The sequence below is a fragment of the Gossypium hirsutum genome, chromosome A05, assembly GCF_007990345.1.
Source record: "Gossypium hirsutum isolate 1008001.06 chromosome A05, Gossypium_hirsutum_v2.1, whole genome shotgun sequence".
Lineage (NCBI taxonomy): Eukaryota > Viridiplantae > Streptophyta > Magnoliopsida > Malvales > Malvaceae > Gossypium > Gossypium hirsutum.
This window is the reverse complement of record NC_053428.1, coordinates 1,405,665-1,428,764: the sequence shown is the minus strand read 5'-3', so window position 1 is coordinate 1,428,764 and position 23,100 is coordinate 1,405,665. Positions and strand designations below refer to the sequence as shown.

The following is a 23,100-nucleotide window of genomic DNA, read 5'->3' as shown; positions in this document are numbered from 1 at the left end:
ATCACTTCAAAATAGATAAAAATATTAAATATTTATCAACTCTACTAATGTAACATACATTTAAATTGTCACGTAAGTGTCATGTCAATAATTAATTAATTCTTTTAAAATTAAAAATCATTTAAAAGTATAAAAATTTTAAATCAAAAAACATATTTTTAATATTTTAAATTTAAAAAAACTAATTAATTGCTGATGGGTATACATAGATGTCTCGTCAATAAAGTAAACAGATGTTAACTTTTTTGTCTATTTTGAGCGACCTAACAAACAATACAAAAGTTCAATAACAAAAAAAAACCTTTAAAAAAATAAATAAATTCTTTTATAAAATAGAGGGGCCAAATAAATTATTATCTAACCATTCCCTACCATGTGTCTGGCACAATGGGAAACAGTCAGCCCACGTTAATTCTTTTTGCCAATGCCACAACCTCGAGGGCAAAATACGCAATTGGTTAGTACACGTTTTTGACAATGTTCTCGAACAACAAAAATAGTCACACCTAAAAACAATTAATGCTTGTAAATATTTTTACAATATTTCCTAATGAAAAGATAAGGTCGATAAAATGAATACCTGCCAAAACGTATTCACAAGTGATGGTATAATTTTTGTTTTATTAGAAGATAGTATTGATAGGGTTACTCATAGCAAGCACATGCACCCATAGTGTAACCTTAAATAAAAGACAAAAGTTTGATGAAATCATATGATAATATGCCCAATTTCCCTTCACGTTCCTCTCAGTTTCAACTACCCTCCAAAATATTAATTCAATATTTAAATAGCAGCGGCAACTTGAATTTTACCATAGTTATTTTTTATGTATTTACCGTATCACACAAGTATAATAAATGTGACACAACTAAAAGGCATCCGTAATTGCAGTTTGTATATATATCCGTTCCTTGTACGCTTTGACCACTCATATGCGACCATCTTAATATAAACCCCTCCAATTTGTTTAGCATCCTATGTTTAAACCAAGCACCAGTGCAATGGACTGGTATTCTTGGTTATCAAAGACTTCCCTTGAGCCTTCTCTTGTTTACGAGTATGGCCTTCTTTTTTCTCACAATGAGCTTCAGAAGGAGGATTTAGCCTATTTCAGCCATGAGTTTCTTCAGAGCATGGGAATTTCAGTTGCTAAGCATAGGCTGGAGATTCTCAAGGTTGCTAGGAAGGAAATTGGGGAACCCCCTAAGAGCTTGTCCAAGCTCATTTTAGCAATTAAAAAAACAAGAAAGTGTTTCAACAAGTATGTCAACAAGTTGGTTTATCATGATAACAACGTGATTAAACCGTTGCCGGGGCCGGAGCCGGTTCGTCATCAAGATCAGCGGAGACTAGCGGTGGTGTTGTCACGGAAAGGTAGCAAGAACGAGAGGGAGGTGAAGATAGAGCAGCCGATGGTGAGAACAACCAGGAAGGTAGCAAAATCTGGTCCCTTGGACTATAGAGGACAAGAGAAGTTGTTGGTCCCTCCTAGGAGCTTGAAATTATCAGGGCCCTTAGATAGAAGAATGCAGGAGAAGCTAGTGTTTAATTACAGGAGCCCCATAACTTCATCTGCTCCTACTGATATTGCAATGGCTAAAGAGAGGTTGATGCTGACAAATGGTCGTAGGAGCCCAAAATTGTCTGGACCTCTTAATTATGTAAGACCTCCAAGCCCAAGGGTTCATGGTGATCATTACAAGGAAAAAGCAGGTGATGACTATGATGATCATACATTATTATGGGCAGAACTGTTTCAAGGCATGAAACCCACTTGACCATGTCTGAGGAATCTTTCTTACTTTTGTAGGGAAAGTTGAATCATGCTCATTCAAAAATGCATGTGAATCTGATATAAAGGTTTGTTTTTGTTGAGTTCATGTAATCTAAATTTTTTTTATATTAATATTTCCTTTAAGATTTATGGTTTGTTAGGATCTTCTTGTTGTTACGGACAGAGTAATGTCACAAAAAGTAGAAAACAATATTCATTAGCCACTATTGAAAGTATTCAACGACTGTCATCCACCATTTTAACGTAATGGGGGCTTGGTCGGATTCTTTAACAACAGCCAGCCACCGTCTTAAATAGTTGCAATGAATGCCAGTTTCTTATTCATCTTAAATATTGTATCCCACAAAATCTAAGGTTCTTTAAAGTTCTTGTCTAAAAATACAAAGGAACATAAGGGCCATACCCGGTAGTGTTTTCATGTACACAAACAATCAGATAAAGAATGAGTATAGGTTCTTTGCATTTAAAAATACTTAATCACTGCCTTTAAAAGTAAAGCTAAAATTAGCAGCTCCATTATCAACTTACAGACAAACTTGCAACATGGTTAACAATAACAAGCTCCGATATATCAGGTTATCAACTATGCAACAATGCAGCTCTAGATAGGTTATACATAATTAGAACAAAGGTTGTAAGATTAGAGCTTGGATGCGCGTGTTGAGTAAATAGACAGGCATCGAAACTTGAACTTCATTTATTAGCAAACTACGTCGAGTGGAAATACCAAAAGTAGGCCTACGAAATGATCGAAATTTTCAGACACTTTATCTCAACAAACTCAGTGGGTTGAAGTTTGGGGCAGCCTAAATGAACCCCCACCGTAAAGCATTTGGTAAACAGGCCATATCCTCTTTGTTAGAATGATGCTTGCTACTGAGCCCACACCACAGATACCAGCAAGGATCAGGAAAGTAAGCCTAAAGCAGTTTGGACCGATGCATGAAATGCTTGAAGTGACCAGACCAAGTCCGCGCTGTTTTGCAGCCTCATTATCATATATATATCCTGCTAGGAGCCCCGAGAAGAGGAATGCTCCAAGAGGATTTCCTAGGGACATGAAATTGTAAAATATACCAAAATGCTTCAAACCGAAAAGCTCAGAGACGGTGGGGATCATGATTGAGAACTGAACACCATAGCATATTCCTAGTAATGCAGTTGCAGCATATAATGTACCACTAATAGCTGATGCAAAGAGAAGGTATGTGATGACCATGATGATTTGAGTGCATGTCATCCAAAGGGTACGGGGAATCGTTTTTGACCTGCAAACAACAACAAAGTCTTATAACCGTTTGAGCTGATGTAAAAGGGTGCAGGGAACCATTTACCTGACGAAATGTTCGGATACCACACCCCCACCGAGACGGCCAATAAAGTTGCAAAAACTGAAAAGAGACAACAGTATTGTCGTGCTGTGTATGCCTTGTGCAATCCCTATCTGAGCCAGATTGTTGAGAACAGTCACACCGGAACCGACACCGGTGAAGTAAACCAAGAAAAGAAGCCAGAAATCGGCTTTGATTATGGCTTCAGTAAATTTGAAATCCTCCCCCCTTTTAGGTCTCCTCTTCTTCTTAACTGCCCCCTCACCCACGGCAAGAAGCATGGCCACCTCTGATGCTTCATCACCTTCACGGAAACTTTCCAGGTATGTAGACGATTCAGATGACTTCAACAGTGGTTCAGTTTTGTCTGCATTACCTTCACCTTGAAGTGTTTCATCTGAAGATGCAACTTGTTGGTTACGTATCTCAGGTCGGTTGATCCTCGAAGGACAAAAAGTCATCTTCACGGGAATCGCAAGGGGAGCCATGAGAAGAACCACCATTCCGACAAGAATGGCATAAGAAACCTCAGCACTAAAATGAAAAATAGGATCTAATATCGTTGTTGTTAAAACATACAAGCCAAGAACCACACTAGCAAGTTGGATAAAAAGAAAATGGCCATGCTCGGTGGAGTCTTCGCCAAAGGTAGGAGTACAAGCCCTAACAAAGTACATCATTACAAGGCAAAGAATAGGGACACCAAACGAAAGAAACATCAAAAGGTTAGCAGAGGATTTCCGAAGTATGGTGCTGTAAATTTCTGTAAATACCGCAGCACTTAGCCCAGCATAGCCCTTGAGAATACCAGCAACCGTGCCTCGACTGACGGGGAAATTTCTCATATTAGTGACTAGCACTGCCGTGCCCAACCAAGCACTACTGTTGGTAGCCACACAAAGTGCAAGCCATAACTGAAAAACCACAGAAAAAAATAGCAATCATTACAAAGGCATGAATATCCTACTCTATTATAAGGATTTCAATTATTCTTGATCCAAAGATTATGGTCTCTTCTGGTGCAACAGATATTAATGGAAAACTAGTTTCGAAGTACATGTTACTGTCAATTCCATGTCTTGTATGTATCTAACCATCACTTTCATCAAGCTTCAACGAAATTTCCCAGCTAGTTTAAAGTATCAAGCAACCCCAAATAAACCTCGTTATTTCAGCATGGAATAACTGTAACAAATTTCCTAATATTTCGAAGCAACAAGTAAGGCCAGCTCAAAACCAACTTTACCAATTTGTATCAATCATTACAGCAGATCATATCTATAAGTACTGATTAGAAGAGCTTAAATTTATCTCCCAAAACTCCATCAAAGGACATGGTTGATCTAAGGATGCAATTAACTTCCAACCCAAAGTGCAGATAAATAAGGATTTGATCTATATAAAAACCAATCTAATCATTAATTTACAAAAAAAAACATAATAGCAGGGATCTGAAAACAATAAAAAGAAATAAACTTACCAGCCAATAAGGCAGATATAGAACAGTTTTGCTAACAGCAAGCCAAAGAACACCATAACCCAAGATACAAGCAAAAGATCCAATCAATAGGATAACCCAAGGTGGGAACTTGTTACAAGCAATACCAGGGAGTAATCCAACGTTTTCACCAATATCATTAGCAACACCAAGCATTGTCAGCTGATGTTGGTTAAACCCCAGAACAGATTTCAATGAATGGGAATAAAGAGGGAAGTTGTAGGCATTCCCAGATGCTATCTGTACCCAGACAGCAGCACCAAGACCAACCCATGGTGGTCTTGTCCCTGCTTTGAGGTTCGCCATTGATGTTTTGTGGTGAATTTGGACACTCAACAGGTTTTTGTGGGTTTCGTTGTCTTGACGAGAGAGAGAGACGTGGATTTTTGGAGGCCCAGGGAAGGGAAGAGAATGGAAGAGCTTCTTCTTTTTGAAAAGTAGGGAAGGCCTAAAGTTTTGTCTGAAAATGGGATGACATGGCATTTGGACAAGTTTTTGCAACAGTGTAACATGTCCATGTCAACTGGAGCTTCAGTCTATTTTATTTTCAATTGTCTTCCTGAAATTAGTGCTTTGATCTTTCTATCGTCAATCTGGTATCAGAGCTCAAAGATGTGCATTTTAAGAAATGGAGTCTGTTCAGTGGATTTTTTATTTTTATTGATGTGGACTTCTTTCAAGAAATTAGTGAAATTTTTTTTTAAAAAAATGAGGACAAGGACATTTTATTATCCATATTTTCGGGGTGTGTAACCAAATTGCTTATTAATCAATTCACATCATATATTACATTTGTAATTTACAATTGAGAAATATATATATTAATATATATATATTTATGACATTTTTATTTGAAAATGCGATCGATTCAGGAATTTATGTGAATATATAACGTAGGATGAACGTTTTGTAGTTGGATTTTTTTTTAAATAAATAAATTTATTTTTATATGTTAAATTAATGAGAAAATTGATATTTTGTTAAATTTTTTATCTGTTTTTTATTAAAAACGAGTTCTAATAAATTAGCATAGATTATTCGTGGCACGTTAATTTTATCAGTCACGTAATTTTTAATAGTAGAAATAAATAAAATTTATTTATTTACTCATGTACAAAAATTAATTTATTATTTTAAGAATAAAATAAAATTTAACTATTAAGAACTTTTATTAAAAAATTGTTCACGAATAATTTGATCCTATCAAATTATAAAATAAACTCAAACAAATTATAGAAAAAAATGATCCATTAAATTTAAGAGTAGATAGTTTTTGTTTGGGAATAACTTAAATTAGGATGATTCTACAAATTAATATTTTTAGGCATCAATAAAATTTTACCACATCATCAAATTTTAAACACATGAAATTATTATTATACACCCATCCGTATTCAACTAGCTCTCCAACTCTATTTTTTTTAAAAAATAAGTAAATAAAATTTAAAAAATCAAATAACATATAAACTTTAAAATTTACACAATTTTATCTTCAAAAAAAAAATAAGATTCAATGCAATATAATTTTTACTTTTTAAAATATTTATAATATGAAATAAAAAAATTAAAATAGAAAAATGAAAAAAATCCACTGCCTATAAACTATTTTTCTTTAAATTGGTTGTATAAAAATAAAAAATATTAAAAATTGTAAAAAAAATATATGTGTTTATAATTTAAAATATTAAGTATTTTAAGTAAATTAAATCTAAATAAACTAAATTTAAATTAAATTAGAGAAAATTATAGATATAAATTTGTTATCTTTAAATTTAATGATTATAATTTTTAAAATCATCGTAATATAATTTATTGTGTTTTTATTTTATATTAAAAATTATGAAGTTGTATTTTTCCTTAAAAAGAATTGAATAATATTCAAGAAAGGAGCATGACCCACATGTATACTTACTTATGTCACACGAATCATGGTGCCTTTCGTTATTGCGACGACACCAAGGATTTTGGTGGGTCCTCTTTCTCCCTTATTTTGTTTATTCCACATTGTTTCGGTTCAATTTGTGGACACAATAATCAACGTAGCACCTCTCTTTTCTTTTTTCTTTTTTCTTTTTATAAATAGGAGAAGTATTATATTGTTTTATATCCATTTATTTTTATATACGGAATATTAAATTTATTTTTTAATGTAGTAACATTAATAATATGTAAATTAATATCAATAAATAGATATGTTTTGGTTAGTCAATTAACAATCATGTTCCCTTCTCTTTTCACAAACTAAAATTTAAAAGATTTAAATTGTCAAAATACTTTTTTTTATTCTCCTGACGAGAGTTATCGGTGGCTTACTTCCCAAGCAATCATTAATCATTTCTACTATCAACATACAATCAATTTTAATAATTACCTTAATGTGTTTTCTAAACCGCACTATTTTTAATCCATATAGAATAGGCCACAACTTTTTATTCATTGCCGAACCTCTAACAACAAGTATTTGAAAACTATTGAATAACACCTCTTTTAATACATCATCATCGTTGATTCTTTGATGATAATTAAAGAAATTTAATGTAATTAATATATATAATTATTCTTATAAAAAAAGTAAATAAAAAAATGTGTATGGATAGCATTGGACCGTGCTTGGAGTATCAGTTCGGCGCCATTTGGATTGGGAGCAAAAATACATGCTTGGGGAAGCAAATTGAGGACATATTGTTTGAGTTGCAAATTCCTTTCATTGTGGTCTCATTATTTTTATTTCCAAAATTTATAGGTGTTGAAAATTGGGATCCAACGGTGAATGTCGTTTTTTTTATGGTAATTTCTAATTAAAAATTAATTTCATAGTTAACTATCAATCCAAGTAAGTCTTCTGGTATTTAAAGATTAAATAAATTTATTTAATTTCAAAAAATTATAAAATAGTCATCAACTTATTTAAAAGTTTTTTATTAGATAATTGAATTATTTGAAATTTATTAATTAAGTCATTAAGTTTTTATGTATTATTTTAAATAAAGTTCAATTAATGAACTCTAATGAATGATTTGATGATTGGTACGGTGAATCAATACTCATCAGCAAGTAAAAGAACATATCTTAAATCTAATTTTTATTTTATAATTTTTTTAAATTAAGTGATCAAAACATAAACTTACAAATATATATTATTTTTATTTAATAATGTATTTTAACATCCCAAACTACTTAAAAAACTATAGCAATAGAATTAGAATTAGAGGGTAAGGTAACTCCAAGTCTTACAATACTGCCATGGTTTGATAATTCACATAGCTCATAAACCATCAATTAATGCAATAAACTGTTTTTTTTGGGGGGGGGGGGGAATCAGCAAGTGGTTGGTCAATGATCGGACTCTGCATTATGGGTTAACCATCCATCAATGCAAATTAACTACGTTTTGAATGCCTTTTCAGCTATTGTTTTGACCCATTTTTCCATTCCTATAAGACAAGTCATCTCTTCCCCTTCTTTCAACATGAAATAACTACTTTAAAAGGCCTTGTAATACAAGTGTAAAAATTGATGTGTGAAGGCGAAACTTATTGAAGTGCCCAGATGAGCTTTCTTTTTCTTCAACAAAAATGTTACTCTTTTTTCCTTTTCTACCTTAAAAGTTTAATTGATCGGAATGACTAAAAGAGAACAAAAATCCTAGACGACATCTTTAATATTCAGTCTTCCATGTCCAAATGTCCATGGTTGCACGACAGTGAACTTAGAAACAGGAGAAACTAAAATTGTCAAAACATCAAACCCATGAGTTCTCCTCTACCTACAAATTATTATATAGTATCATATTTTAAGATGGACGTAAAGAAAGAAGAAATTGTTTGATTATAGAAATGAAAGGCTAAAGAATAGCGAGGTGTGACATGGAATGGATCTATTGATTAAGCCCATCTCTTTTGGGAACAGTTTTTGCAGCCCAACATGTTTGGATTCACTTGTATATGAAAATCTTAAAGTGCAAAGCTGAAGATTATGTCCAACAAAACACATCACACCATGAAAGCATAAGCTTGGAGTTGAAGGGCAGCAAAAATGGAAAAAGACCCATACCCTAATCTTTTCTTAAAGCAAAAGAGGTCTTAATCATACACCCCTTGGAGATATAAAAAATGAGTGCAAAAACTTTTATTAAATTATTGAACCTAGAATTTAGCCGCTGCTTCTTTGTTTATTAATTACAAGATTCAATTAAAAGAATTAGGTATAGCTGCTTCAAATATACGCTGGAGATTTAGACAGGGAAATAAGACCAAATAAATTAATTCATTCAAAATACAGAGAAAGAGCCTCAACAACATCGTCTTTTGCCTCTTTTTCTTCGAGAGCTGGCGTCTTTTTTATGTCTTTTTCTCCATTTGCAATAACAACCATAATGGCAATGGATTCCACCTTTGGCCGGTTTTAATTTTTGACAAAAATCCCATTTTTCAGAATACTACAAATATAAAGCTCCTTAATTTGTAGTATCCATGAACAACTGGTCCTGCATATTTCAACATCATTCGAACACATATAGGATAAGAAAATATGTTATATGCAACTCCATTCCAAGTCCATCCTTATCCTGATTAAAATGGAAAACAGAGTGGAACAATTACCATCATAAAACATGCCACATGGTTGGGACTTGCCATGACCATCAATATGGACTGCAAAAATAATAAATAAAAGATTTTCCTCATTTTTTTGTTGGTCGACATTTTCCCCACTTAGATGGAGGAGAAACATTGGACGATGATATGGTAATGATAGGGAAAATGGATCTCTTTTCGGCTTTGGGTGAAAGAGAATCTTACAGATAATGTGGAGCTATGAAATGAAAATGAACTGGTCCCCCATAAGCTATGAAAACCACTTTGACTGTTTCCACCTTTAATGATTTTGAAAGGTTTCACAGTTTTCTGGACCCATTTTGGGTGCCACCAATATTATGAGACTAAAGTAGGGCGGTTTCCTCAATGTTCCAATTTTATTCTTCTTTCCCTCTATTTCCTTTATACAAATTTACAAAAACAATGGACGAAATAATTTATTTTTAAGTTAAGACTGCAGTTTTAAGTCTTCTTAAATTAGGTCGAGTATTAGCTAAGAAAAATCTAAGCTTATCAAATTAAATCCAGGCTTTAGGGCTAAAATCATTCTTTTCAGTTTCCTGTGGGCTATTGAATTCCGGTGGGCTCTCCAAATGACCAGTTCCTTAAATTGGAAAACAATCTTATGTTTAAATGCACCCTTTGCGACTCTCAGGAGTCACTTGGAAATTTATTTTATTTTATTTTATGTTAATTATAAGTGTCTTAGTCAACTCTCATTGTAAATATTTGTCAACATTTCAATCCTTTCTCATTTTTACCGTCTCCTGTGCCTCATTAATTTCAAATTAACATGATTTTAACTATTATTATTTTCCCATTAATTTCTGTCAATTTTACCAAAGGCATCCTTGCTGTCACTTCTATAATCAAGTTTTTGACACTTCCCAGTTTCTCCACCAATGTTAAGTTTAATTTGTCCTTGATGTCTGTTCAGGTAAATTGCAAATCCAATGCTCAGTTCAATTCTCCACCTTTGCATGGTCAAAGTAAAATGAAATTGTGTAAAAGCTCTGCAAACGCTTGACCGATTTCAATCCTGTAAACAAGAAAAAAAAATAATTAGAACTAACAAAAAATGATAAACATTAAAATTTTCAAAACAGAATTACGACGAGATTTCAAAAAACAATAAAGCAAATGGATAAAAATTAAAAATGAAAAGGGAAGACGAACTATGTACGGGACGAGTAGAAAGAGAAAAAGAACGAACGGCACTTCGGAAACGGGAAACAGAAAAGAAAACGGATAACGAAACGCAAAGCTGCACGGGGATGGAATGAAATGGAATGGTGTTTGGAGAACATAAAGAAATGAAAGAAAAAACTTGAAACCAATCGAAGCTGAGATTTGAGTTTGGATTATAGATTAGAGTTAGTTCCAATTATATTAAGATTAGATTAGTTTTTGAGTTTTAAAAGTTCATTTTTTTGTCCAAAACCACCTCAAATTTGCTATTGGCTGCAATAATATGTATCTACACCAACAAAGTATATGATAATATGTTGATCGGATTCTACGGTTTCGGTCGCCCGGAGTAAACTAAAAATCATATCCGTCCCGAGTCCTTTCGTCCAGATCCCCAACCTCTTCGTCGGATTCTGACTTCACCGCCATCATCTGAGGCGCTACTCCAAAGCTCCATCTCCAATAACCGCAAAATCTCGGAGACTAGACCAAAAAGCTTGAAAGAATAAAGCAATACCACTCAAAAGAAACCTTCATCAATCCTCGGCTTTAGACATCACGGAGAGTCGGCTAGGCCTCGGCTGAAACGCTACACGTCGACGCTGCTGGTGAGAGGAAGGTCTAATCAAAGCCGACAACGCTCTCTTAACCAAATCTCCTTCGACTCCTCCAATTCTCACCAGCGAGTTCGTCATCGCAGATCTACGCGCGTTAAGCCGATTGCTAGGCGCGTAACCAGACGACGCGTGCGAATTATTGAATCCTTTATGAAGACTGCAACGAAACGATCCAGGATGCGTCGTAGGGGAACACATACAGGTACGCTTTGGCTGTTTGCTCTGTAAATTTCTCAACGCCTCGGCGTTTCTACGGACAGCTGAAATCGAACGATTCGGCGAGATCGGACGGCTATCGAGCGAGAATCGAACAGACTGCGACGATTGAGTGTGGTTATAAACATTGACGCGCGGCGGAGAAATAGATCTAGGTTGATTAAAGAAAGTAGAAGAGCGTGAAGTAAAGCTCGAACTGGAATAAGCAAAAGCCGAGGAAGAAGAAGACGGAGAGTGTGACACATAATGAGAACTGAATCGGCCTGATGGGGAGAGGGATCGGAGAACCGGTCCACTCGATTTTCTAGAAGATGCCGCCATTTTTTAAGGGTATTGTAGAAAATAATTTGCAGGAGAAGAGAAAAAACAAGGAGAATATTTTTTTTTTTTGCTTTCTATATTTCTATATAGCCGTGTTTGGCTGTTTAGTTCGGCAAACCTAGCTCCACTCCAGCCATGTATTTATAGGACGACGGGAAGGGTTAGTAATTTGGTAATTTCGCGATATTTTCAAAGCAGGGATTTTTAGTCCTTTCGTTTTGCAATTGTACCTGTCAACTTTAATTATTTATTTTTCGTGCCGTCGCCGTTATTAGTACTGTTTGCGGCTATACAACTCATTGATTATTTTTCCTTATTTTCACATTGATTTTTTTTTTTTGTATTTTTTAATTTGTTTTGTTATTTTATTTTTATTTTGGTTAACCATTACAAATAATTAAAAATAAATTTGAAAAATCCTTAAAATGTTTTTATAAAAAGTTTCTGTCCACGTCAAAAAAAAATGTTAATTTCAAGTCATAATTATAACATTTATGAATTAGCATTTATACGACTTGCCTTTTTCTTTAATGTGCCATTAGACTAAACTTTCTTGGTACTTAATTAATTTAATGTTACAGCTGGTACCATTTATTGCGAACAAGTCAAGGAAATTTAAAAACGAATTAAAAAGGAATGTATCCATAACAATATTGATAACCAAAAAATAAAATAAAATGACCAAATTCAAGCCCCCTAGCCCAATTATAAGTCGCAAATAAATTTCCATTTTTCCTAAAATTTAGTTCTATATAATTCATTGTTCATGGTGTCCTACTTATAAAACAAATAAACAAAAAAAAAGTCTTTAATCGCAAATAATTAGAGTTGAATTTTAAGACAAGCCCAATAATTTTGAAATGGTCAACTATGATGACCAAACATTACCATGAAAAAGTACGATATTTTTATAATAAAATTAAAATTAAAATTAAAAGTTTTAATAGTACTATTGCTAGGTGTAAAAATAAGAAAAGAAAAAGTTGAAAGGACATAAATGCAAAAGTGATATAAGAGTGTGGGAGAGCTAACCAAACCTGGGGTTAGATTTATGGTTGGGGTTAGTTAAATGCCGGTTATTGGTTAAGAGGGAGCCAGGGGAGGGGACATGGTTTTTGGTTTTCTGAATAGAAAAAGATAAAGCAACCAACGGTTTTGGGTAAAAGCTATGGGCTCTGCCTTCTTAGTCACTGCCACTCCCTACAACTGCCTACACCCATTTTTATTACATCAAAAATTCAAAAAAACATTTTAGACACACTCACAACCAAACAACAAAAGTGACAGCTAATCTTTTTGGGAACACTGAAAGGCGTTGGTGCTACTGCCACGTATGGAGTCCAGCTCTTTGACACCCCACCACCCTTCTGTAACTCCGAATACCATCTACTGACCTTAACCTACCCTATCCTTTTCTTTGCCTTTTAAATTTTTTTCTAAAAAACTATTTTTCCATTTTTAAATTTATTTTTAATTTCCTCTCATTCTTATCCATACTCCACATGCATTTTAGATTCTTGATTATGATAGCGCCACATGGGCCTTCATGCTCCTCTCCTCTTCTGTCTTTTAAAAACTTTCCTGGACTTTTTTGTAACTAACGAATTTCATTCAATTTGTTAATTCTTTTTTGTAAATTGTTTATTAATTTAAAAATTGAATCAAATTTATTATTGTGTTAAATTATTGTAAAAACTTGTTTATTAAAAATTGTTTTTTTCTTGAAATTACGATATGATTTACTTATTGGTTTTTAGTTCTTCTATTATCAGTATAAATCGAGTGTCACATTTTTTACAATAGAGGGAAAAGAAAAAACTTTAAAATGGAAAACACACAATTTTTAGTGAAAATATACTGACACATGGACATAGTGCTAGTATTATGATGGTAAGGTACATTTATAAATCATTAATAAATTAAATCATGTTAAAATATAAAATTATTTTTAATAACGCAGAATTGTACGTTGTTATAAAAAATAATATATAAATTTAAATACCAAAAAAAAACAAATATAAATCTATATAGATATATTCCATTCATGAATCATGCGTGTAGGGAAAACAAAAGTGGAGCCTGCTTAATTTGGTCTAAACACCGAAAGCACATTCTCGAATCCATGTTTTGGTAATTTTGCTGATTTTTTCAATCATTGATTAATTTCCTATAACAAGATTCTATTCTCTTTTTTTCCTGCAAAACTATAGTTGAGCGACATGTAGCCTCATGTGGGAATCAAATTATAGTTTATTAGCATAGTTTTAATTTGTATTTCAGGTTGGATTGTTTATTTGATTGTAAATTAAAAATACATTACAAATTTTACTATTAAAATATGTTTTAAATTTTAGGCAATTCGTATATTATTTTATTTTTTAAAAAATAATTATTAAAAATGAAAAAAATATAAAAATAAGTAATTAATACATTCGTTAAAACGTGGTAGGCACGAACAATGTTTTGGTTTTACGAGTATTTGAATGTTATTCTGGCGGCAAGTCTTTGCTCCTCTAAGAGTGTTTTCATATTCTTTAAGAAATAATTTTAAACAATGCGTAATGTAAGAAATCAAAGAATCATGTCAACATACATGTGACATTAGAATTTTGTATTTTCCTCGGCATTTTTTTTCCCTTTTTCTGAAAACTTTTTATTTAGCATCAAAGAATAAAAAAAAGAAATGAATGGAAGACATTGCGGAATCTTTTTTCTTGGTTGCGCTAGTGCAAGACCAAATGTTCCAATCCAATTGACATAACCAACAATTATGGGAAAACCCATAAAAAAAATAAAAAGATTCCAATTAGGTTAACCTCACTCGCAAAATTTAATTAAAAAATATATATTTCCAATTATGTTTATGATTAGGTCAAACTTGGTTGATGATTAGAGATTTTACATTTTAAAAAATAAAACGATAATAATTCTTATATATATTCAAAGAATTTTAAAAAAATAAAATAAAAACAATAATTATAAATAAAATAAATCATATAGGTTGAAGATATGATGGGTTTTACAATAGGAGGGGGCCTATTTAATTTTAAAGTAAGTTGGAAGCAAAAAGTACAAAGAAGAGATTTGATATCTAAGAAATGTACATCAAGTTTAACGTTACAAGTGCAACAATTAATCATTGGTTCATTTGTTACAGCTAAACCTGTCTGCCTCTTCCCAACATTGATCATTTCGATTTATTAATTATAATTATATAAACGTATATATATGCACCTCCTTCATTATTTATTCCCACACCCACTAAAACAATAACTTAATATTCTTTTTCCCTTTTATTTCGTTAAACCATGGTAACAATTTTAAGATTTTGATCCTTTTTAGGCTTAATACAAAGCTTTCAAAAAATTTCAAAAAAAAGTAATTAAACTTTTTTTTAATTTAATTGGACACTTCAACTATTAAAATCCATAAAAAAGTCTTTTGATTGTCAATTTTAACAGTTAAAGTTAATTATCCCTAATTTTTATTAGTTAAAGTATTAAGAATTATAAAAATTTATAAAAATTGTAAAATTTTATAAAAATAGTAAAAATTTATAAAATGTATCAAAAATACTCTTTAACCGTTAACTTTATTTGTTGACAGTTAAAGTTAATGCCTCCTAATTTTTTTAGTTAAAATTATTATGTGTCGCAACACAGCTTGACATGTGGCGAAAAATAATAAAAAATAATAATAATTGTAGAAAAATATTAAAAATTTATATAGAGAGAGAGAAATGGTGCATGCTATGACATGACAGAATGCAACAATGGCTACAAAGAGGCTCACTTTTTTAAATATTTCTAAAATTTGAATAGAATTTGGTTTGATACACAAAACTAGCAAGAAAAGATTGGACGTAAGTAGGAGGAGAAAGGTAAGCCAAACTAAGGAAACATCGAGTTGATTATGATCGGCTTGGACGTATTGGAGAGACACAATAATGGGATACAATAATTCTTATAATTTTTTTTACAAATTTAAAATCTCCTTACATTTTTATAAATTTCTTATGACTTTATAAAATTCTACAATTTTTGCAATTTTTAAAAGAACCTTTTTAATGCATTTTTGCTTGTTCAAGTATTCAATTAAATGTAAAAAAATAATAATAACGGCTTAATTGTGTTTTTAAGTTTGAGGATTTTTTAATATATGTTACCAAATTTATTTTCAGTTTTTTTTTTCAATTTGTTAAAATTTAATTGTAACGGTGATTATTAAAATGCGGAAAAAATAAGGAACGGTTTTGATAACGTTACGGCGTGATAAAAAAGAATCAAGCGGTTCAAGGGTTGAGACTCCAACACTACCGTGAGATCTACTTTAAAGATTTATTTATTTATTTTAATTATTGTTTGGTTGCATTTTGTTAAACTAAAATTAACGTTTGTTAGTGGAAGGGAGAATAGTTTTGGATCCTTCCCCATTCTTCGGGAAGTTTTGGAAAAATCAAATTTATATACAACGTGAATAAATAATTTTGATGTGAAAAAAACACAGAAAGAGCAACAGCTTTTTAAATTGAGAAATCCAAATTCATCATCAATAAAAAGTTTTAAATTGCATGCCTTACCATAACATTATGTAACGTAAAATAAGCATAATAACAAACATAATGTTTTTATGTATATATAATTAGAGTGAGGGTGAGGTGCTACACATTTAACCCAAATCCTCGTATTACAATATAAATATATAAATATTATTGTCCTTAAGTTAAAAAGTTGTTGCAAGCGACATAATGTTAAATTTAATTATTAATGTTTAAATATTTTATTAATTCAATCAATATATATTTTAGTTAAATTTGTCTCTTAATCATTTAATAAAAATCAAATTTGAACATCAATTTTTTGAAAAAGAGTTGAATTGATATTTTAATGAAAATAATCACTAAGATGTTAAATTTTTAAACATGACAATTCACCTGTAGTTTATGCTTATTCTTTTTTTATTTTTATAAGTTTTCCATTATTTATTAATGTGACATATGAGACAAATAGTATCATATCAACATAAAATATGCATAGTTTGCTACTAGAGGGGTTGCTACACCAATGTCATTTAAAAATAATAATATTTTAGTAAGTATTTCTATTTAAAAAGTTATTTGACTCTTTTTTAAAAAAATTGTCAAATTTTGCTAAAAAAACAATGGTCAAATTGATAGAAAGTTGGTCAAAGTATCCTGGAAACCCTTGTACTAAGAGTCAAATAACATTTTATCTCTTTTACTCAAAAAATGGGTAAATTAGTCCTTATACATTAGATTAAGGAACAAGTTGGTCATTTCTATTAAAAATTCTATCAATTTCTATTGTTAAAAACTAACATAGCTGACAAAATAACCAAATAGTTACGTGCGGTGTGCCACGTGTACCTTATTCTAGCGTACAAGGGCTGAGTTTTAACAATAGAAATAAATGAAATTTTTAATAGAATAATCAATGTGCTCTTCAGTCTAACATATAGGGACTAATTTACCTATTTTTAAATAAAATGAAAAATATAATCTGACTTTTAGAATAAAAATTTTCATGATGATTATATTAGGAAAAATGTAAATTTAAAAGAATGAAAAAGTGCACCAAATTTAGAGTAACAAAAAATATTGTGTGCTCTCAAAGAATGCTGTTAGAAGTAACAATTTTTTTCAAAAAAGAATTCCATGTAATCCTCAAAATACACAATAAAGATTGTTTTAATTTTAATATTATTTCTTAAATTATAAAAATGAGCTAAAAGTTATAAATTAGTAAAGTTATAAAAATACACAATAAAGATTTTCCTTTTAGACTCTTAATTTGTTTTTTAATTATAAATTAGTAAAGATAAAATTATATTTTACTCCCTAAAATGATAAAAATTTAATTTAATCTTTTAAAAATTATAGATATAAATACTATTAAAATGATGAAATTACATTTTTATTGTTGTAATAATTAAAATTTAATTTCACATCCTAAAATTTCTTCTAGCTTCAACCCTGCTTGTATCCCAATTAATAAATGATTTTTTTTAAATTTTATTGGTTATTTATAATTGGACGTGTGTGTTTAATTAGCTAGAAAAATAACCTCTGTCTTCCACATTTAAATAATAATCCTAGTAATATTGTGTGTGTATATATAAACATTTTCAAAGCTAATATTTATATATATATATAAACAAGCTAGAGCCTAGAATTTAACTTCCATAAAATAAAATAATATTTTCGAAATTACCGGTAAACAAATTGGTACACTGGCTAGGGACTCCACTTCATTTTTAAGTTTAATTTCAAAGTAGTTGGTATTTAATAAATATATAAAAGAAAGGTTGCTCGACAAGAAAATGACCTTTGAATTATGAATTAAGTTGGAATTTCAAAAATATAAAGTGCATTATGCGAAGGAAAGCACCAACACCTTGCAACGAATGAGGCCACAATTCCCGACTACCAAGTCACTAGCCACCCACTTTGGACTCATTTTCTCTCTCAAACACTAAACAATCAACATTTGGGTTCTCAATTAAATATTTTAACGGTGAAAATATTATAGAAAACTTTTATATTAGAAGTTAAAATATATTTTATTTTTTTATTCTGGATATATTAATTTTTATAAGTTAGATCATATAGTAAATTAGTCTTTTATGTTAAATATATATTCATTTTCATTATTAAAAACTAACGTGCTTGACAGAAAAGTAGATAGTTATAATTAGAGTGTTATGTATATTTTATAGTGATGTACAACTATCAATTTTTAACAGTGAAAATTGATAAAAATTTTGAATAGAATAAATACTTTACTTATTAGTTTAATGTATAGAGACTAATTTTTTTATTTTTTAATATAAAAAGTAAAATACAATTCAAATTTTAGTCCATAGTACTTTTACCATAAACAAGGTTTAACAAACCCACCAAAAGGGAACGAAGTATGGGGTCAATCATTTCGAAGTCTCCTTTCCTTGTCCCAAGCTAGGGCTCACAAGGGGAATCCAAAATTGATTTTATTGTTTAATGTAATTAATTTAAATATTAAAGTGTTTTTATTATCTCATATAATTTAATTAAAATATTTTTTGTATCAAACAAATTGTAGCAATCTGACCCAAATTCGGGGATGTATATGTTACAGTTAACATTAAATTATAATTTTAAAATTATGGAAAGTGAAATGGACAGCTTTAGACTTTAGAGACAAAAATAAAGAGAAGAAAAGTAGTGTGTGATGTTGAATAGATTCCTTGACTTAATAATTAGAGCTTTTTCATACCGGAATAAATTGACTTCCACTCCAAGTACTCTCTACTGCAGTAGTTTCTGAGAAGATAAATTCATTAAGGTATGGGGGATTCATGTTTTTGAAGGGCTAGATAAGTAAAATTTTAAAGGAGCATATACGTCGGGGAACGCATGTCCTGAATTTACGATTGTCAAAATTAACTTTATTTTGCAGTGTGGACGAAGCATATATGTAAATGAAGCATGAATCATGAATCATGTGGATGTTTTTGGAATAGAAAGATTTATTTTTGGTGTGGGAATATTGATGATGGACTCGTAATTTGATTGGAAAATTCCTTAAAAGATGACCGTAAAATTTCAAAACAAATAAAAAGAGAAGATGCTACAAAATTGAGTGATATGGTTTTCTAGGGGATTCGAATCAATTATAATTCATATATGAATGAAAGTCCAAGTATGGTTTTCTAGATTGGTTTTTATTCAAACACTCTTCGATGAAGTTTAATAGAGAAGCAATATTGTTGACAAGACGAATGCAAGTAACATTGAAGTGATGGAATGACCCTATAAAATTTAAATCCAAGACCTAAAAATTGGAAGTAGTTGGAGCGAAAAAGGAAAAAAAGAAAGAAATTTCATTCTATGAATTTGTTACGTAATACTTTTACAACAAAAATAACATTAGTCCATTCTACAAATACAAAACTGTATATTTGCCAATTGCCACTGTTCTATGGTTATGAAGACTTGGCCATTGTGAGATTGGTTGGAAAGTTGGAGTTAAAATTGACATTTTTGGTTTGGTTTGGTTTTGTATTAAAGAAGGTAGGTAGCTGTGGTTCGACGCAGGCCTCAACTTGCAATTAGGGGGGCGGGGGGTTTGAAAAATTCAGATTCCAAAGAAGAGAAGGAATGCGATGGAGGTGTCGGCTTTTAATACGTTTGTATGAATTTATTCCTTTCCCTTCTCCACATGGTGTGGAAGCCCACAAGTTTGGAAGCTTAGGGCCATCTCTGATGTTTTCTTCGGTCAAATCTATAAGCTTTGCTTTTTCAAGGTTTGACTTTTGACCCCTTTAGGCGTTTCTTACTCTTGTGGTTTGTTGCTTTGCACTTGGCACTGTCTTGGAGGATACCCAATTTTCGAAATTTTAATATGTCCACTCTTCTTTTGCCACATTGACCTTGGACTTTGGTAATATTTTACATAACATTTAAAAATAATGTTTTATTTTTCAATCCCATAAATTAATCAAGATTTTATGACAATAGAAATCGATATAAATATCATTTTAGGGTTATTTTTAAAACTAGATTTAGGGTAGGATTAGAGGATGCAAACTAAAAAATAGCTGATAATTAATTTAGTAATGGAAAAAGATGAAGTTATCTCTCATTGCTATGCAGATCCTAAAACAAAACTATTCATTAGAAAATGTCATTAAGTGGCTCTTTTAAAATCCAGCTTTGCGAGAACCTCAATTTATTCTTGATTAACGTAAATCGGGAGTAACTCAAATTTAGAAATAGCTTCATCTAGTATGAATCAAAACTTGATTTCTATCTTCCTTGATTCACTGCCTAAAAAGAATTGTGAAGCAAATCAATGGCCTAAAAAGAAATGAAAGCGTATACATATATTCTTTTATCATATTTATATATGCAAATGAATGGTAAAAATATGTCATAGGACCTTCTCTTCTTCACAAATTTAGAATTCACCTCTATACTTTTATTTACATGAATTTAGTCCCTTTATTTTGCTAATTTCAAAATTCATGTTCAATTGTTATCACAATTTTATTTTATTTTTGTTAAATTTGTTGGTGTGACATTTTGAAATAAAAAGAATACTCACTTGGTAATAATGTAATTAAAAAAAATGATGTTGTAATGAATCTAAATGATTCTAACCGTATTAACAGTTGGACTTGAATTTTGAAATTTAAAAAGTAGAGAGATTAAGTTCTAAATTTATGAAGAATAAAGGGACATGACTTGTTTTAACCAAAATGAAATAATTTTTTCCAGTTACTTAAATACACGGGTAAACTACACAATTGTCACTGAACTATGGGTAAGTTTTTTTTGGGTTACTTAACTAAAAAATTTACAATTTGGTCATTAAACTATCCAAAAGTTTTCATTGAAGTCAGTGACCTATTCAAAAGTTTTTATTTAAGTCACTAGGCTATTAATTTTTTTTTTTAAGTTCTACTAGTGAGCTCCAAGCGGCGAGTAAAACAACATAACTTAGATACTAAGTCAATCTGACAGTCAGGGTTGGAGACCAGAGAAAAAAGCGATTTGAATTTTGGTTCGCAAATTCGTGACATCCAAAGTTATTTCATAGAAAAAATGAAATGTAGAAGAGAAATGGAAAAAATGCTTTCGACTGATACATGCAATGCAAATAGAGAAAGTCATATAGCATTGATTTTGACAACTATTGACGTAAATAAAAACTTTTGAGTAGTTTAGTGTCCAAATTCTAACTTTTTTTAGTTAAGTGACTAAAATAAAAACTTACCAATAATTTAGTGACTAATGGTGTAGTTTACCTAAATATATAGACAATAAACATATCCTTGAGACTTGAGTATGAATAAATAAAAGCATCCCTTTGCACTGGGGACCTCTATTGACGGCGATACAGCAATTTCTCCAATCAAACTGAATCTCAGATAATCTAAAATCAAAGCTTTTAAATGGTTGATATAGAATCAGTTCAATATTTGGGTATTCAATATAATACATAGATATCATCTTTCTTGTATGCTCTATCTTCTCGTTAATATATCTTTACTCTATTTTGAGTTGGTCTGTACTTAAAAATTAGTCAAATTTGAAATTAAATTATATTTTTTTATCAAACATATATGTGTGTATATATATTCATACATATAAAGAACAATAATTATACAGAAATCTCAAGTCTAAAAGACTGAAACGCTAAAAAATATACACGTTAAAAATAAAAAAGAATCTCACACACTCCTATCATATGTCACTCTCCCAGTAATTTCTGAAAATTTGATTGAAAGATCTGTATTGGTAAATGAAACTAAAATAGATTTCTTCACATATATATGCCTTTATATATACATAAATTCCTCGTATATATACATTTAAAAAACACTAAGGGAGGCCAATATATTATCAGGAAACAGCCACCCCGAACCCGTTTCTGTTGCCATTCAACATGCAAAACCTGGAAGGCTTAGGCTGGAAATTCCTTCTCCTTTGCAAGTCATGGCTCGATGGTTTAATGATTTGGAGCAGCAACGCCTTGATGGAATTTACTTTGGCTTGCAGGGCTAACTCCCAGGAATTCGGTGCGATACGAACCGCCCTGCTCCGACCAGTCGGTGGCTTGTTGAAATTCCTGTGTAGGCTGCACCTGAAAGACCCTGGGTGCGTAGTAGGGGAGCATAGACATGTACGGGCTTGTGACTTTGAGCTTGGTGATGATGCAGTTTTGGTGGCCATGGAAAAAGAGGGGGTGAATGTTTAGATGCTGGGTTTCGCTTTTGAGCCAAACCCAGAGGATGTTGCAGAATAGTTGGGTTTTATAGCTTTGAAAAGAAAGGAAAAAAAACATAATAGCAAATTTAGCCCTCAATTTTTACAATTTTTATCAGTTTGACTCTGATTCTTTTCTTACCCTCAACCTTTTCAAATGAGTTGAATTTGAGTATCAACCTTTTAAAAATAATCAAACTGTTGTTTTTAAAATAGAAAAACCGACTAAAATATTAAAATTTTAAATATAGTAGCTCACACGATAATTCATATATACTTCATGATAATTTTTTAAATTTTTTTCATTTTTTTAATTTGAATTTTTATGAATTTTTTTTATATATTTTAAATTATTTGTTGTGTTGGCCTATAAGGCAAATAATGTCATGTTAGTCTAAACTCTAAAGTACACATGGACTACCAAACAGATTGTCATGCTAATATTGTTAAAAACATTAACATTTTACTCAGAAATCTCATTAAAATAAATGATTTGGCCCTTTTTAAAAAGTTGAGAGTAAAATTTAATTTAAAAAAAATAAAAAATGAGTTAAAATTGACAAAAGATGTAAACTTTAAGGATTGAATTTTACATTATATCAAAAATTTTAAAAAAAAACCTTGTTTAATTGACTGTAATAACCTTTGCTTACATTGATATTTAATTTAGTACAAAAATAGAACTCAATGGTAACAAGACTAGTCTATAATAGATGAATTATTTAATTTAATCTCCTTTTCAGTGAGTTGAATCAGTTGAAAATAACTAATAA

General features: G+C 30.9%; 3 protein-coding genes across 3 annotated transcripts; 1 reads left to right on the top strand and 2 right to left on the bottom strand.

Annotated features, from left to right (window-relative positions):
* Window positions 1-1,002: 1,002 nt before the first annotated feature.
* Window positions 1,003-1,779, top strand: LOC107958702 (uncharacterized). The gene has a single exon (XM_016894538.2). It carries the CDS (start codon window positions 1,003-1,005, stop codon window positions 1,777-1,779), a length of 777 nt encoding a protein of 258 aa, XP_016750027.2.
* Window positions 1,780-2,232: 453 nt separating this feature from the next.
* LOC121229208 (protein NUCLEAR FUSION DEFECTIVE 4) lies at window positions 2,233-5,210 on the bottom strand. The gene is made up of 3 exons (XM_041112755.1): window positions 4,608-5,210; window positions 3,131-4,041; window positions 2,233-3,064 (listed from the first exon to the last, which is right to left on the bottom strand). The coding sequence occupies exons 1-3, from the start codon at window positions 5,106-5,108 to the stop codon at window positions 2,578-2,580; spliced, it is 1,899 nt and encodes a 632-aa protein (XP_040968689.1). The 5' UTR covers window positions 5,109-5,210; the 3' UTR covers window positions 2,233-2,577.
* A 5,365-nt stretch (window positions 5,211-10,575) lies between these two features.
* Window positions 10,576-11,781, bottom strand: LOC107958700 (uncharacterized). Its single transcript, XM_016894536.2, has one exon. It carries the CDS (start codon window positions 11,560-11,562, stop codon window positions 10,945-10,947), a length of 618 nt encoding a protein of 205 aa, XP_016750025.1. The 5' UTR covers window positions 11,563-11,781; the 3' UTR covers window positions 10,576-10,944.
* Between the last annotated feature and the right edge of the window lie 11,319 nt (window positions 11,782-23,100).

What these genes read in the sequence shown, in the direction of transcription:
- LOC107958702 (XM_016894538.2), top strand. Translation starts at nt 1,003, where the DNA reads ATGGACTGGTATTCTTGGTTATCAAAGACTTCCCTTGAGCCTTCTCTT.
- LOC121229208 (XM_041112755.1), bottom strand. Translation starts at nt 5,108, where the DNA reads ATGCCATGTCATCCCATTTTCAGACAAAACTTTAGGCCTTCCCTACTT. An exon ending in TATATCTGCCTTATTGGCTG is followed by an intron (nt 4,042 to 4,607) that starts GTAAGTTTATTT and finishes GTGGTTTTTCAG; the next exon opens with TTATGGCTTGCACTTTGTGT. An exon ending in GTATCCGAACATTTCGTCAG is followed by an intron (nt 3,065 to 3,130) that starts GTAAATGGTTCC and finishes TGTTGTTTGCAG; the next exon opens with GTCAAAAACGATTCCCCGTA.
- LOC107958700 (XM_016894536.2), bottom strand. Translation starts at nt 11,562, where the DNA reads ATGGCGGCATCTTCTAGAAAATCGAGTGGACCGGTTCTCCGATCCCTC.